This window comes from Gracilinanus agilis, chromosome 5 (genome assembly GCF_016433145.1).
Source record: "Gracilinanus agilis isolate LMUSP501 chromosome 5, AgileGrace, whole genome shotgun sequence".
In the NCBI taxonomy this organism is placed as follows: Eukaryota; Metazoa; Chordata; class Mammalia; order Didelphimorphia; family Didelphidae; genus Gracilinanus; species Gracilinanus agilis.
In genome coordinates this window covers 294498710-294514586 of record NC_058134.1, presented here as the reverse complement: position 1 = coordinate 294514586, position 15877 = coordinate 294498710, and the positions used below count along the sequence as shown (strand labels likewise).

Sequence of the window (15877 nt, the reverse complement as noted above, 5' to 3'; positions counted from 1 at the left end):
CCCTCTACTGTTTCTTAGTGGAGGGGGCGCTCAATTTCTGAATATCCTCAATGTGCTTAGGGGAAATGGAGTGGGAACCAGCAGTTAAAAATGAACCCTAAATATTCCACTCCAGGGAGACACCACTGAACCTTTACCTTTGAGACCTTGTGGGCTCTCCTATGTAGTTCTAAAAGAAGATGTTTGCTATCTTCCTGGCATACTGTGGCATTTGGTGGTGCCAAGAGCAAATTGTATCAAACATCTCTCCTGAAAACTAATATTTTCTAAATCCTGTTTTAAAATTTGTGAGAACAATATAGGACTATCTACAAACCCTTGTGGTAGCTGGAACCATGTCCTTGTGAGCCCTTCCAGGTGAAGGCAAATATATTCCTGGAATTGTCATGAATAGGGATTGAAAAGAATGCTGAGCACAGATCTATCACAGTAAAATATGTGGCTGTGCTGGAAATAGAGGAGATAATTGTGACTGGGTTGGAAACAACAGGATGTCTTTTTTATGGCATGATTATTTACAGCCCTTAAATCCTGCACAAATCAATATGTAGGTCTTCCATATGTCCCTAATTTTGACTTCTTTACAGGTAGAATAGGTGTATTATATTCAGATTTGCATGGAATTCTTTGCTCAATTAATGAATCTATCACTGGGATAATTCCCTCAATTGCCTCTTTTGATTGGGGATACTGAGGAATGGGAAGAGTTAGGCCATCTTTTCTCTTAATTTTGACAGGAACAGCTGATTTGCGTAAGCTTACATTGGAAGAAGTTGTGGCCCAGAGAGCCTCAGGTATATCAGCTGGAATTGCAAAGGTGGGAGGTTCCTTTACCTCCTGAATGTCGAAAAGAAATACAGAAAGCAAATTTAAGCATTCCTCGGGCAATTCTAGTGTCATAGAGCCTTCTTAAGAGCATGTTATTGTGCCTCTAAGTTTGCATAAAAGATCTCTCCCTAACAAATTTATAGGGGAACCAGGCATTAAAAGAAAAGAATGTTCCACTGAGAGGGGTCCCACAGACATCATTCGAGGGGAAAGCTTTGGGACCTTTAGAGGTGCTCCTGATATACCTACTACATTTAATGAGCCAATAGAATTGCATTCAGAATCATATTTACTGACCAATACTGATCTGGAAGCTCCAGTGTCTAACAGGCAATCATAATACATGTTCCCAACCTTCAGGGTTACATGTGGTTTGTCATTATGGGGAGAGGGGGTGGAGAATGGATTGGGATAACTGGCGTTAAAATATCAGGGTCTGGGAAATCAAAGCCTTCACTCGCTGATTCCAGAGCCCTTACTTCCTGTCACACCTTCATTAAGATCTGTGGCTATTTCTCTGGGGTCCCCCACACTGAAGAGGATTTCCACCCTGATAATAGTGTGAAAAAGCCCTATTTGGGGTATTTTGGTGTGAATTATATTTTGCCTCATTCAAATTTTTATTTCTATAATTGTCATTATTTCTAAAGTTGTTATTATTTCTATTTGCCTGATTCCACTTCCTACAGTTCATCATTACCTAACCCCTTTTTCCACAGCAGTAACACATTAATGATTGATTTCTGGATTCCTGCAAAGGGACTATGGCAACTCTTTGATTTGCTTTTTTCTTTTTTCAATTTTTTCAGTTAAAGCTTTTATTTCCTTTCTTAATGCCTCCACTAAGTCATCTTTCCTTTCATGGCTGTTAAAGAAATGAACTGATACTCTTCTCAATTCCTCAAGATCCATATTAGCCCAGTTTGAGAAACGTCTTAAAATAGTCAGTTTTTGACCACTTTACCACAGTTTTTCACAAATTGTCTTCTTATTTGCCTAGCATCCCTTTCACTGAAAAGATCCAATTTTATATATCTACCTCCCAGCTCCATAAACTGGGAGGGATTTTCATCATTTTTTTGCTGAAGATATTTGAATTTTGTTCATGTACTAGGCCTATCAGAACAAGCTCTCAGTTGCTTTTAGTGATTCCCCTCTAGCCTGGTATAGTTTTTAAAAGTCTTCCTCTTTGTTTGAGCTCCATTTTGGGTCTTCCTGTGGCCAATGAATTACTCTTCTTCCTTTGGCCTGATCAACAAGAGAACAATTTTATTTTTTTCTCTTTCTCTTAAAAAGACTTAGAACAAATTTTCCATGTCAATCCATGTGGGATCATAAGTCCGGTAAATACTTTCTAGCTTTTGAATTACCACAATTATCTTGTCTTAAAAGGAATGAGTATTTTCCTTGAATCTCTCAATATCTTATGGAGTGAAATGTGTATGGTGCCTAATGGTCATTAAATCTCCACTTTTAATTTAAATGGGTACTTTCCTTAAGGGGAATATGCCTTTAACTGAATTATTTTCTATTTCTGCTGCTTGACTCATTGTTTGGTCTACAATGGGATAGATAAGGAGAGGGAAAGGAGTGAGTGAGCTGAGAGGGAGGTGTTGGTTTGGGGGATAGAGTAAAAGGATTGAGGATAGGGTGGAGATGGGACAGAGATGATCAGGGTTGGGTTTCTAGGTAGGGAGGAGAAGCAAGAGGGGATGTGGGCTGGGCAGCAGAGGGAAGGACTGGGGCAGGGGTGGAAGAAGAAGAGGCAGGGCAAAGGGAGATTGAGTAGGGGTAGAGACAGAGAAGAGGATGGGGGAGGAGGGATAGAGGAAAGATAGGGGTGGGAAAAGGGGAGAAGTCAAGCAAGGGGGAGGAAAGGGTGGGTTTGGGAAGTGGGTGGGGAAAAGCTGAGCAAGGTAAGGGGGAAGGTGGCTATGGCAAAAGCAGTCGTGGTCAGGGTGAGGCAGAGGCTGGGTAGGCTTAGATAGTAAGGAGGTATAAGGAAATGAATTGCCCTTTGGAATCTTGAGATTACTCAAGCTTTTCTCAAGGTTTTCTATCTGAGTCTGGAGATTACTCAAGCTAAATTTCTGTTGTTTTTTCTGAAGAGAAATAGATACAGGTTAAGTGACTTGCCCAGGGTCACACAGCTGGGAAGTGTCTGAGGCCAGATTTGAACCTAGGATCTCCCATCTCTCTCAATCCACTGTGATATCCACCTGCCCCCTTTCGCTTGCTTTATTTTTCAACCATTTTCCTTCTTTTTATTGTTTCTATTTCAGATTTTTTCAGTGGTAATGGGAGGGGGTTGCCTCCCTTCAAATTTATTATTATTACTTAGTCATCTTTCCTAAAAAGCCACATCCTTAATTTTTTTATAAATAATTTCTGCAGATTATTTTGAGTATGGAAAGTATACATTCATACTCTTAATGATAGCTAGCAAGGGCATAAATGATGTAATTAGTAATTCAGCTACTGACAACTGGCCGATTTATTAAATATCTATGATGTGCAAGAGTTCATGCAGGTACTGGGGTGATACAAAAATGAAAAGTATGAAAAAGACACAATTCTGTACCTTAAGAAGTTTATGCTCTAGTAGCACATATAGCAAATCACAAACAAAATACTGTAGAAGAGGAGGATGAAAGATATCATTTCCCCTTCCAAGGAATATTTCATGGGGAAAGTGGCATGGAGGACCTGGATGAATACATCCAGCTTTTTTTTTTTTTTTTGATGAACAGACAATAAGAAGGAAAGAGGTGCAGGTTATAGAGAAGAGAACAATGGAAGTAAAAGGATAAAGGCAGGAAGGAAATGTCAGAATGAGAAGTCATTTTTGAGGAAAATAAATGTGTCTCTTTGTTTGTTAGTTGTTTTTTACCAGACAGACCAATAAAGTTACCACTGAGGAACTTCCTCTACCAGTCCAATTTGACACTCTCTGTGCAATCTATAGTCATTTGAAAAGGGCAAGAACTCAGCCCTCTATATTCATAGCTCAAAGAGAGAACTGTGATATCAATAACACCATGTCCCAACATTTAATTCAAATCATCTCATTTTCTCCATAATGCCAATGGTCCCTTACTATTCCATCCATCACTACTCTATTCCTTTCTACTTCTGCAGCATCTTGAACACACTAGTTAATGCCCAATTCTTTTCTTGCATTATTTTTCTTCCAGAAGCTTTTCCTGTGTCTCCATCTTATCTCCTCAGAAAGCTTATGACCCTAAAATGGCAGGGGAAATGTCTTCAGGGACTTATAGTTTATATAGTTAGTTAGTTAGTTCGTTAGTTAGTTAGGAACAATGTTGAACACCTACCAGTTGGTCCATAAAGATTTGTTGGATGCATGATGTTTGTTTGTTTGGTTGGTTGGTTGATGTGCTTTTCTATTTCTCAGGGAGGGATTTTCCAGAGCAAATGATGCCAAATAATCAGACCACAGACCCAGAATTCATTCTTCTACCATTTCCCAGCAGCCTTCACATCCATTACATCCTTTATTTTTCTCGTTGATTTACTTTCTCACCTTAGCTGGAAACCTTTTGATAATGGCAATCATCAAGATGGATTCTCACCTTCACACTCCCATGTACTTCTTTCTGGTAAATTTATCTTTTTTATCTCTTTTATTCTTCAGTCATGGTATCAAAGTTGGTTCAGATTAGACTACTCTTTTTCATTGCATCATATGAAGCCTTTCTCCTCTCAGCCATGGCCTATGACCGCTACTCAGCCATCTGCAACCCTCTGGTTTATGTGACAGTCATGAACAAACAGTTCTGTATCTTTCTGGCCTGTGGTTCTTGTCTACTTGGGGTCACCAACTCCCTGCTCAACACCCTGCCTCTGCTGAGGCTGCATTTCTGTGGCCCCCACCTCATCCACCACTACAGCTGTGAGATGCCTGAACTCTTACCTCTCTCCTGCACTGACCTCTTCCTGAACAAAATGATCTTGTTCACTACCTTGGTTATCTTTGGATTTGGTTGCTTCTTCCCCATCCTGTTTTCTTATACCCAAATCATCTCTGCCATCCTGAAGATCAGCTCAGCCTCAGGCAGAAGCAAAGCCTTTTCTACTTGCTCCTCCCATGTAATTGTAATAACCTTGTTCTTCCTGACAGGTTTGGGTCAATATTCGAGCCTTGCTATTGGCTCTATCAGCAATGGTGCTTATGAGTAGAATCTGAGAAGTCCATCATAGCTGTGACTTTTGATACAGAGACTAGGAATACTTTCAGCTCTCTGATAGCCTCAGAAATGGGATGGACCAAAGACATGACAATGATGATAGCATAAACCACCCTCCCCTTGTGCCTTGAATTTATTCTCTCAAAGAAATTTAAGATTCTATTAGCTCACTTGACCCTAACAATCAACTGTGTGGCCTAATAAGGCCAGTATTAGAATTTTTATTTATCCTCATTATCATTATCATACTATTGCTGCCATCTTACCAATTCTGCAACTGAGGCTTTAGGAGAATAAGTGATTTATTCTAGTTTACACAAATACTTAAGGGAAGAGTTAGGATTGCATTTCAGGTTTTCCTATTCAGAATCTAGTGTTTTTTTTTAATCTTTACTTTCTGTCTCAGTAACAACTCTAGTAACAATTCATAGTTCTTGAAGCCCTTCTGTCTTAACTCTAAGACAGAAAAGCAAAGGCTATGCAAACAGCATTAGGTGCCTTGCCCAGGGCCATACAGCTGTATGTACACATACAGTGTCTGAGATCACATTTGAACTCAGGTCCTCCAGACTCCAGACATGGCACTCTATCCATTGTGCCATTTAACTGCCCCCAGAATCCACTTTTATTTTCACTGTACAAAGAAGATCAACAATTCTTGTTCCCTGAGACCTCAGGTGTCCCTGACCTATGTGAGTGGTTTGTCAGTGAACATTTAATTTGTATTTCTGCTCTGTGCAATGCATGTCTTCATTCTGTAAACCCATATTTTCCTATTTTATTTTGGATTTACCTTTGTTTGTCAAAATTTGTCTTTGGAAAAATTAAAATTTTATGTTTCTTAAGGAATTTCAAAGATGGATGAGCAAGATGACCCAAGTGATGTCTATCCTTCAGTATATGTATATGCAAAGGATCTATGATCCCATCACCAAAAGAATCCCTAACCTCTTCTCTTACTGCCTGCCAACATGTAAATCTTAGATAGATAGACAAATAGATTTGTAAATCTTAGATAAAGAAACAGACAGACAGAGAGATGTGAATTGCTCTTGCTAGCATCAATGCTATTATTATCCCTCTTTTTACTCTGGATACCAACAGACCCAGACCTCTACCCTTTTCCTATTTCTCCTTAAGCAGGCCCAAAGTCCCTCTAGATTTCCTAAGGACTCTTACTACCAGAAAACAATGAGACATGGTACAAAGAAATTACATTTCCCAGTTTAGTGAGGTACAACTGTAAATACGATCATTCCTTTCGCCAATGACAAAAGAATGAACTTGGCAAAAATATCAAGAGAAAAAAAAACTAAGAAAATCTCAGGTCAAGATAATGAACAAATTTAAAAATTAGGAAATATCCATGTTAAATACAGACTATTGTACTGATAACCAGGCAGACCCATTTGAGTTGCCATTACCAACAGAAAGGAGAAAAAGGGCTTGAGTAAATTCTTCTCTCACTCAAGGAGCTCAGACTACAAGGCCAAAAAGGAAATATATGCTTAAAAATTAATACAAAATAACTCCAAGTATTATATTCATAAGATTTATTAATAATAACTTGAAGTACAGGAAAATAAAAAGCTAGAGTAAAGAGGGAGCTAACCCAGCCACAGTCACAAGAGAAGAGACCAAGAGGGCAGAATTACACAGCTTATTTACCAAACATGAGGATGCAACATGGACAATGGGAAAAGGATTCTGAGAGATGAAGTCCAAGGGCTCACAACATCGCATAAGTTTTTACATCAAAATCACAACAAAACATTAAACTCACATATGCAAATTACATCTAAATGTAATTTAATTATAATTTAATGTAATTTATTATATAATGTAATTTAAATGTAATTAAATGTAATTTAAATGTAAGTCTAATTGAACGATCATTTTGTCCTAATGTCTGCATAAGTAGACCAGAAGCTATACCTTTGGTCTCATTCACAAACAGCTGGAATGGTTTCTCATAGTCTGGGATTCCCAATACAGGGGCAGATAATCTGGCTTCTTTAAGTTTATCTAAGGCTATATGATGTTCAGGCTTTAGTTTCAGAGGTTCTGGTTCTGTATTCCTGGTCAGATTTGTCAAACACTTATTGATTTCAGGAATCCACTGTCTACAGAAATCAGTAATTCCAAGAATAGTTCTGAGTTGCTTCTTGGTCTTGGGTGCACTCAGTTTTTGGATATCTGCTATTCTCTTTTGTGTGATATTTCTGAATCCTCTGACAACACAAATCCAACATGTTGCACTCAAGGCAAAACCCACTGTAATTTTGCCTTGGAGGTTTTATGCCCTCGCTTGCATAATTCAATCAAAAGAATCTTGCTATCTCTCAGACACACCTTTGCATTTGGGAATTCTAAAAGAATATCATCCACAAAATGCACCAATTTACTCTCCTTGAACTTGATTGTTTTAAGGTCTCAATTTAGAATGTAAGAGAATTGGCTAGGTGAGTCGATGAAACCTGGGGCAAATGTATCCAGGTCCACTGAGTTTTCTCCCAAGAGAAAGCAAAGATTTTTTTTTAAACCCTTAGCTTTCGGTGTATTGTCTCGTAGGTGGAAGAGTGGTAAGGGTAGACAATGGGGGTCAAGTGACTTGCCCAGGGTCACACAGCTGGGAAGTGGCTGAGGCCAGGTTTGAACCTAGGACTTCCTGTCTCTAGGCCTGACTCTCACTCCACTGAGCTACCCAGCTGCCCAAGCAAAGATCTTTTGAGAATCCTCATGGATAGGTATCAAGAAAAACACAGAGCATAAATCTTCCATGGTGAAATATCTAGCCTGTCTTGAAATGGAAGAAATTATAGTAGCTGGACTTGGTACAATTGGATGTGTTTTGATGACATAATCATTTATCACTCTCAAATCTTATATAAATCAGTACACAGGTTTTCCATTTTCATCTAATTTTGGTTTCTTGATAGGCAAAATTGGTGTACTGAACTCAGAGAAGTAAGGTATAATTATCCCTTGTTGGATTAGGGACTCAATGATTGGCTTAATACCTTCTATTGCTTCCTTAATCAAGGGATATTGAGGCACACAAGGAACTGGTCCTTCCTTAGTCCTCTCCTTAACTGGAGTAGCTGATTTCAATAAGCCTACATCTGTGGATGATCTTGACCACAACCCCTTAGATATATCCTAAGGTATTGGATAGATAGTACCGAAGTCATCATCTTTACTGTTAAAATCTAAGATTAGCAATGGAAAGGCTTTCAAAGATTCCTCTAGGAGATGTAAAGAAATGTCACCAGTTTCAGTACATTGGGTAGTTCCTCACAATTTACATAGAAAATCTCTGCCTAAAAGGTTCATTGGGCATCCAGGCATATAGAGAAATGCGTGTTCCACAGATAGAGGTCCAAGAGTTATCATTTTTGTTGTAATTGGGCTACTCTCTGAGGTTTGCCTGTTGCACCAACAACTTCCATTGTACCAACAGCTCTACAATTCTCAGGAAAACTTTGCAAAACTGATTTACTTGCTCCTGTATCAACCAGAAGGTCATAGATCTGGTCTCCAATAGTAACAGACACATGTGGTTCTGTGTTATTGGGAGATTGGAAAGTTTCCAACACAGGGGCTAAAACAGTAACATCAGAACAAAGCCAGCTATTTCCTGTCCATCCAAGTTAACATCGTCTTGAAGTACAGAATTTTCCAAGGATTTTGCACCTAAAACACTTTCCTCTGATTTTACTCTACTCTCATTGGTCCTTTTCACCTCTATTTTGGTATCATTGTCCTTATTTACAATCAAATTATCCTTATTTAAATCACAATTTCCATTATTCTCCATAATTACACAATCACTAGAATTTCCAACACTATTTGCAACACAATTTTCCTTTTTCTCACAATTATTTACAACACTAATTAAATTATTATCAACACTAGATAAATTATTATCAATCTTAATTAAATTATTACTAACACCACTTAATTTAGCACCAACACCACTTAAATTATCATTGATTCTATTCAAATTACCATTAACACTGATTAAGTTATCACCATTATTAATTAAATTACTATTAACACCTATCAAATTATCATTAATTCCAGTTACACCATTAACATTATTCACAATTCCATTATAATTTTCCTTAATACACACAATTTGTTCAACACTTAATTTATTCCCATCCACTTGATTTAGAACTTTTGAACTTTGGGTACACCTTCATAATGAAGCTGTCCCTCCATTCTGGTTACCATTGTTTACATTTTCTGCAACAACCTGACTATACTTAGGTCTTTTGCCAGTTCTTATCCACTCTTGAATTGCATTCATACTAGGGGCTTGCAGGCTTGGCGGCACGCATTCTGGCACACAAAACTATTTTGTTGATCATATCCATAATTATTATTATTATTATTGCCATTCCAATTATTTCACTTCTTGTTGTTGTTAATAACCATAATTCCTGTTGTTTCTTTGCCTAACAAACTAACCCTTAAATCTACATTCATGCAGAAAATGCCCAATACGGCTGCATAGGAAGTATATCTTTGGCCCTTGGTACTTATTATTATTACCATTATTACTGTTATTGTTGTTTCTTTAGGTGGTATTTTTTTGGTCTTATGGTTGTGCTGCTACCACTTTTATCTCTCCTATTTCCTTTTCCTTTGCTCTATTATTGACCTCTTTTAATTGTTTGTGTAGACTCTCAATTATTGTATCTTTATCATCAGGTGACCTGTCTTTTTCTTGGGCAAATACATAAATTGTTTTCTGTTTGAGCTCATCCATTTATAGTAACTCCCAATCAGGTCAGTAATCCAGGAAAAACTTCTTTACATTGGGGACCAAATTGTTCACAAATATCCCCTTTATATGGGATATTGTGGTATTGTCCTGAGTGTTGAGACCTAAGTATTTCTCTGCAGTCTCAAGCACTCAATCAAGAAACGAAGCAAGTTTTTCCTGACCTGTCTGCCTAGTTCTTTCAAATTTGCTTCAAGCGTTAGGGCAACAGGAATTGTTCTCCATGACTTTCAACACATTCTTCCATGCCTGTTTGAGAAGTCTATAGTTGGCCATGGAGTTAAGATGAAGTGCCCTCCAGTTTTCTAGCCATGGAGTCAATTCCTGTGATAGCATCATATCGGCTAAGAATTTATCGCTTTCCCTCTTTGTTAGAAACTGCCCTAATACAAAATGAAAGTCATTAAACTCCAGATCATACATTTTGATCACAGTTCTCATTGTTTTACCACCTTACTGGGCTCATTGAAAAAGGTGGGGGTCTTACATTTAATGGCCTCTATATCCTCTGCCTTAAATCTAGTATGCTGCTTTAGATGGAATATATCATTGTCCCTAATTATCGGCATGTCTTGTAACAGCAATAATGGAACTGATTATTTATCATTTTCCAAAGCATTTTGTCCCCATTCTAATTTTGTTTCATTATCATTTGTATGACCAGAAGCTTCCCCTAGTTGCTTTTCAGCAATACCATAAGCATTTACAGTTTGCATGTACAGTTCTAAATTATCTATTTTAGCCTACATCAATTTTATTTTTTTAAACACTTATTAATATTTATTTTTAGAAAAGTTAACATGGTTACATAATTCATGCTCTTATTTTCCCCTTCACCCCCAAGCTCCCCACCCTTGGCTGATGCATATTTCCACTGGTTTTAACATGTGTCATTAACCTGTATCAACTTTAATAATTGCTTCACTTCTGAATCTCTTCAATACCAGGTAACCATAATCTTACAACAATAACCAATACAGAAAAATATTCATCTTATCTTGTATATCATGTAACCAGTTAAAACAATAATGGGTGTGTGTGCTAAAATATCTAGGATAGTTATAGTAAGAACAGGTTGGACTATATCAAAATTCAATACAACTTTGCAATACTTGGGTATGGTCTTGAACCACAAATATGGTATAATTAATATCCTTTGCCATAATTCAAATAACAAATAATCAATACAGTCTTCAATCACCATTTCCCCAAATATAAATATAATAGACCAGTGGTATACCAATACAGTGGTGTTATTAGCCACAATGGAAAGACTAATATCTAATACAAACACAACAATATTCCTATAACAACACCAATTTACAATGAAACAGGATAACACAATGAGGCTATTTAAGCCTTGGTAGCAAATTGGCTGCACTCAGGGATTTTATGAATGAGTATGGTCAAGGAGGAGTCAATTCTGAGTGATTCACCACCTCCTCGGAACCTTCAGTGCACAGACAATGTCTATACCCCCTCACAGAATTTTCACTTCACCCTTACATCCAGGCTATCTCTAACTCTCAGAGAACTAACTTCTTGTCTTCCTGACTTAGTCAACTCTCTGGGACTGGTGCCAACTAAAAAATAAATATGGGGATAGGGGAATAACTGGCCAGACAAACTGGAGATGTGTTCTGGGCTTTATATACCCTTTTGACAACAGGGTCTATGTGACTAAAGAAAGGATGATGATGGCATATTATTGGATCTCAAAGTCAAAAGGGGGTGAACTGTCCAGTTTAGAGGATAATCAGATATCTGGGATATAAAGTAGATGTTTATCAGAAGGAAGCTCAGATGTGCCTATCTATACTCATCAAGAATGAAAGGAGAGGGGCAGCTGGGTAGCTCAGTGGATTGAGAGCTAGGCCTAGAGACGGGAGGCCCTAGGTTCAAATCCAGCCTCAGACACTTCCCAGCTGTGTGACCCTGGGCAAGTCACTTGACCCCCATTGCCTACCCTTACCACTCTTCCACCTATAAGTCAATACACAGAAGTTAAGGGTTTAAAATAAAAAAAAAAAGAATGAAAGGAGAGACCAGAGGGACTTCAAAGCACTGCAGGAATATGAGGAAAAATGAGTCTTTGGTGTATTCTATACAATCTAGGGTTTTGGGATGCCCAGGGGAAGCCATATCAACATGATTTGATTCTTATAACATATCTATTAAATAGGGGCTATTATAATATGAATTCTTCAGATGAGGACACTGAGGATCAAAGAGAGTCAGTGTCATGCCAGGAACCCACATTTAATAAGAGTCTAAATAGAAATTTTCCTATCTCTAGGTTATCTGTGACAACCTAAAAAATCATTCACACCCTATCAGGATCTGACTTACTACCTTACAGTCAATAAATCAGCAAAGGTAGTTGATGGACATCATAGGCCACAAGATGGCAGAATAGATGAAGCACTGGGTCTGCAGTCAGGAAGACCTGAACTCAAATCAAGCCTCAGATACTTACTAGCTCTGTGACCCTGGGCAAGTCACTTTACCCTGTTTGCCTCTGTTTCCTCATCTGTAAAATGAGCTGGAGAAGGAAATGCAAACCACTCCAGAATCTCTGCCAAGAAAACCCCAAATATGGTCACAAAGAGTAGGACACAATTAAAATGACTGAAGAACAATGATAGCAAAATGACAGCATTTTTTGGGAGAAATCTTGGAGCTTAGTGGTTCATGTTGATGCAGATTTCCTCCCTATCAAATTGGTGGGAGATAGCACAGCTTACCAGTTTATAGAATAGACCTAAAGCATGTTAAGAGATCTATAAATACAAGTTATCAAAAAACATCTATTTCCCACAGGAAAGATAGATGGACTACCTGGGGAGCAGGAAGAAAGAAACAAAACAATAGGTATTCCCTAAGCAAACTTAAGAGGGGGAAAAAACCTGCTTACCAGCTCTAGCAAGGCAGATAAAGAGTTCAGAAAATGTTGTGCCTGGTGAATCAGACTCTGTGTATTGTAACCCAACTACCTTACCTTAGGATGTGAAGGACTCCAACCCCAAAAGCACTGAACCCAGAAGCAGTTCCTTCCCTTTCTAGAAACTCAACTATAAGGATAACTAGGTAGAAAGACAAATTACAGAACTTAAAAATGCTAAAAACTAGACTAATAACAATAGGGCTTGAAGAATGCCCAGATTGCTTATGGCATCCTGCATCCTGCATTCTCCTGCCACATATTGGCTACAGAGCTGCAAGGCCGTTTCTAAAAAACCCAAAGCATACAAAAAAATGAAAGTCTCAGGCATTTCCCCTACAAATGGGCTTCAAAAGCTACACCACCTCCCTTTCCTCCCCTTTTACCCTGTGGCTCTGGGAGATGGGCCTAGGTCATTTCTTTCAGTTCTGTTTTCTTTTTCAGTTTCTAGTGCCATATTGAAGCTCTGGGAGTTTAGAGTCCCACCTTGATTGACAGGTGAAGACCTTTGGACCTAAGAATGTTCCCAGAGGCCATGAGGACAGGGGAGAAAGCAGTTGGCCAGGGGGGGGTATAAATACCCTGGCAGCCCCTGACAAGAGGGGTTTTATTTTCCTTTCCCTTCTTCTTTGGACCTTGGATCTGTGGACTCTGGTCTATTGGGAACTGAAGCTTTGCTTGGCTAAGTCTTGCAAGAACTCCTGGTTTAAACCCACTGACATTGATTGACCTGTATCCAGACTGTGAATCCTCTGATTCTTCTGTCCCTAGACATTTAGGCATCCAAACGGTCCTTAGATATCTAGGTATCCCGGGCCCGGGAGGGATCCGGGAAGTGGGCAGGAGAAGAAGAAGAGGGTGGAAAGGGTGGTTCCTAAAGGCTGTAGAAAGGCATAACATCTGGCAAGAAGAAGGAGCTGAGAGACATCATCCAACAGCTTGCTTGCTCTGGTTTTGCTGTGGCTAGGCTAAGCCAGAGGAGCTGAAGAAGAAGCCAGAATCATTAACCTGTCCTGAAGGATTAGTATGGTCAAAGATTAGTGTTAGGGTTTCCTATTCCTATATATATAAAACCCATCAAGTACCTTCCTGGATTGGTTGTATTATCACTTCTCTGGGGAGGGAGCAAACGCAGTCAGATAAACGTGTCCAAGGCTAACAGAGCTCAATACCCACTATTGATCAACCTCAGGTGGGACCTGTAAGGGATACCCATCCACTGACCTGAAGGATCCTGCCTGGGCACTGTTATAAAGGAGAGAGTTGTAACAACATCTAGCTAGGTGGCAAGACTCAGGTGATCTTGCACTAACCACATATCTAAACAACCACTAATGTCACCAAATTAATAGTGGTAGTATCCAGTTTACCCTCTTATTTCTAACACTAGGTAGAAGTGGTGGAATTCCCACCAAATACAGGAGTCATGGCAACCTTGGAACCAGGATTCCAGGTGAGATGCTGGGATTGCTAACCTAGCAAAGAAGCCCAAAGAAGACAGGGTGCCTGGGACTCAAACCCAAGTGGGATTTATAATTGGGCTTAGGACTGTGCTCTATAAGAACTGAGATGAACTATGAACCTAATCCTCTTTCAATCCCCAGAAACTGAAGAGGTATAGGAGGATTAGACCACCCATATGTTCTAGAGGAAGTTTCTATGCTTTTATTATACATTTGAAGTAAATATTTCTTTGTAAAAGCCAATCTGGTAATGCCTGGGTTCAAATCTGTCCTCAGACACTTTCTAGCTGTGTGACCCTGGGAAGTCACTTAACACCCATCTTCTAACCCCTACTGCTCTAAAATGGAAGATAAGAGTTTAAAAAAAAAAGTGATCTTACTACTAGTAACTAAATGGAACTGGGCTATAAGAGAACAACCCCTACAATTGGAGGAACACCATCTATGGAGGTGAACATCATTTGCACAGATCCTAGACACCCTCTGCTAATTCCATTATGTAATTAGAATTTTGTACCCCAGGACTCCCATTTCCTGGAATCCCATTTTCATCCTCACATTATGTGCTAATGTAGTGAGGATATAAGTTTCTGTAACCATGCCCCTCCTCCCTCTCTTTTCCTGCAAACACAGCTGGGAAAGCTGGCTTTACTCAGGCTTTTACTTTTGTCCTTTTATTTCTTTTACTTGAAGTGATTATTAATAAATCTTATAAAAATATAATACTTGGAATCATTGGATATTAATTTTAATCTTAAACCATTAAAGGAGCAACAGTGTATGACAAACCCAAAGAGCCCAGCTTTTGGGACAAAAATCCACTATTCGACAAAAACTGCTGGGAAAATTGGAAAACAATATGTGAGAGATTAGGTTTAGATCAACATCTCACACCCTACACCAACATAAATTCAGAATGGGTGAATGACTTGAATATAAAGAGGGAAACTATAAATAAATTAAGAGAACGCAGAATAGTATACTTGTCAGATCTATGGGAAAGGAAAGATTTTAAAACCAAGCAAGAGTTAGAGAAAATTACAAAATGTAAAATAAATAATTTTGATTATATTAAATTAAAAAGCTTTTGTACAAACAAAAACAATGCAACCAAAATCAGAAGGGAAACAACAAATTGGGAAAAAATCTTTATAACAAAAAACTCTGACAGGGGTCTAATTACTCAAATATATAAAGAGTTAAAGCAATTGTATAAAAAATCAAGCCATTCCCCAATTGATAAATGGACAAGGGACATGAATAGGCAATTTTCAGATAAAGAAATAAAAAATACCAATAAGCATATGAGAAAGTATTCTAAATCTCTAATAATTAGAGAAATGTAAATCAAAACAACTCTGAGGTATCACATCACACCTAGCAAATTGGCTAAAATGATAGCAGGGGAGAGTAATGAATGTTGGAGGAGATGTGGCAAAATTGGGACATTAATGCATTGCTGGTGGAGTTGTGAACTGATCCAACCATTCTGGAGGGCAATTTGGAACTACGCTCAAATGGCTCTAAAAGATTGCCGGCCCTTTGATCCAGCCATACCATTGTTGAGTTTGTACCCCCAAATAGATCTTAGATAAACAGACTTGTATGAAAATATTTATAGCCGTGCTTTTCGTGGTGGCAAAAAACT

At 38.5% G+C, this 15877-nt stretch overlaps 1 protein-coding gene across 1 annotated transcript; it reads left to right on the top strand.

The window, feature by feature from the left end:
* Nucleotides 1-4485: 4485 nt before the first annotated feature.
* On the top strand, nt 4486-5028 carry LOC123250250 (olfactory receptor-like protein COR9). The gene has a single exon (XM_044679266.1). The coding sequence runs from the start codon at nt 4486-4488 to the stop codon at nt 5026-5028; it is 543 nt and encodes a 180-aa protein (XP_044535201.1).
* The last annotated feature ends 10849 nt before the right edge of the window (nt 5029-15877 follow it).

What these genes read in the sequence shown, in the direction of transcription:
- LOC123250250 (XM_044679266.1), top strand. Translation starts at nt 4,486, where the DNA reads ATGGTATCAAAGTTGGTTCAGATTAGACTACTCTTTTTCATTGCATCA.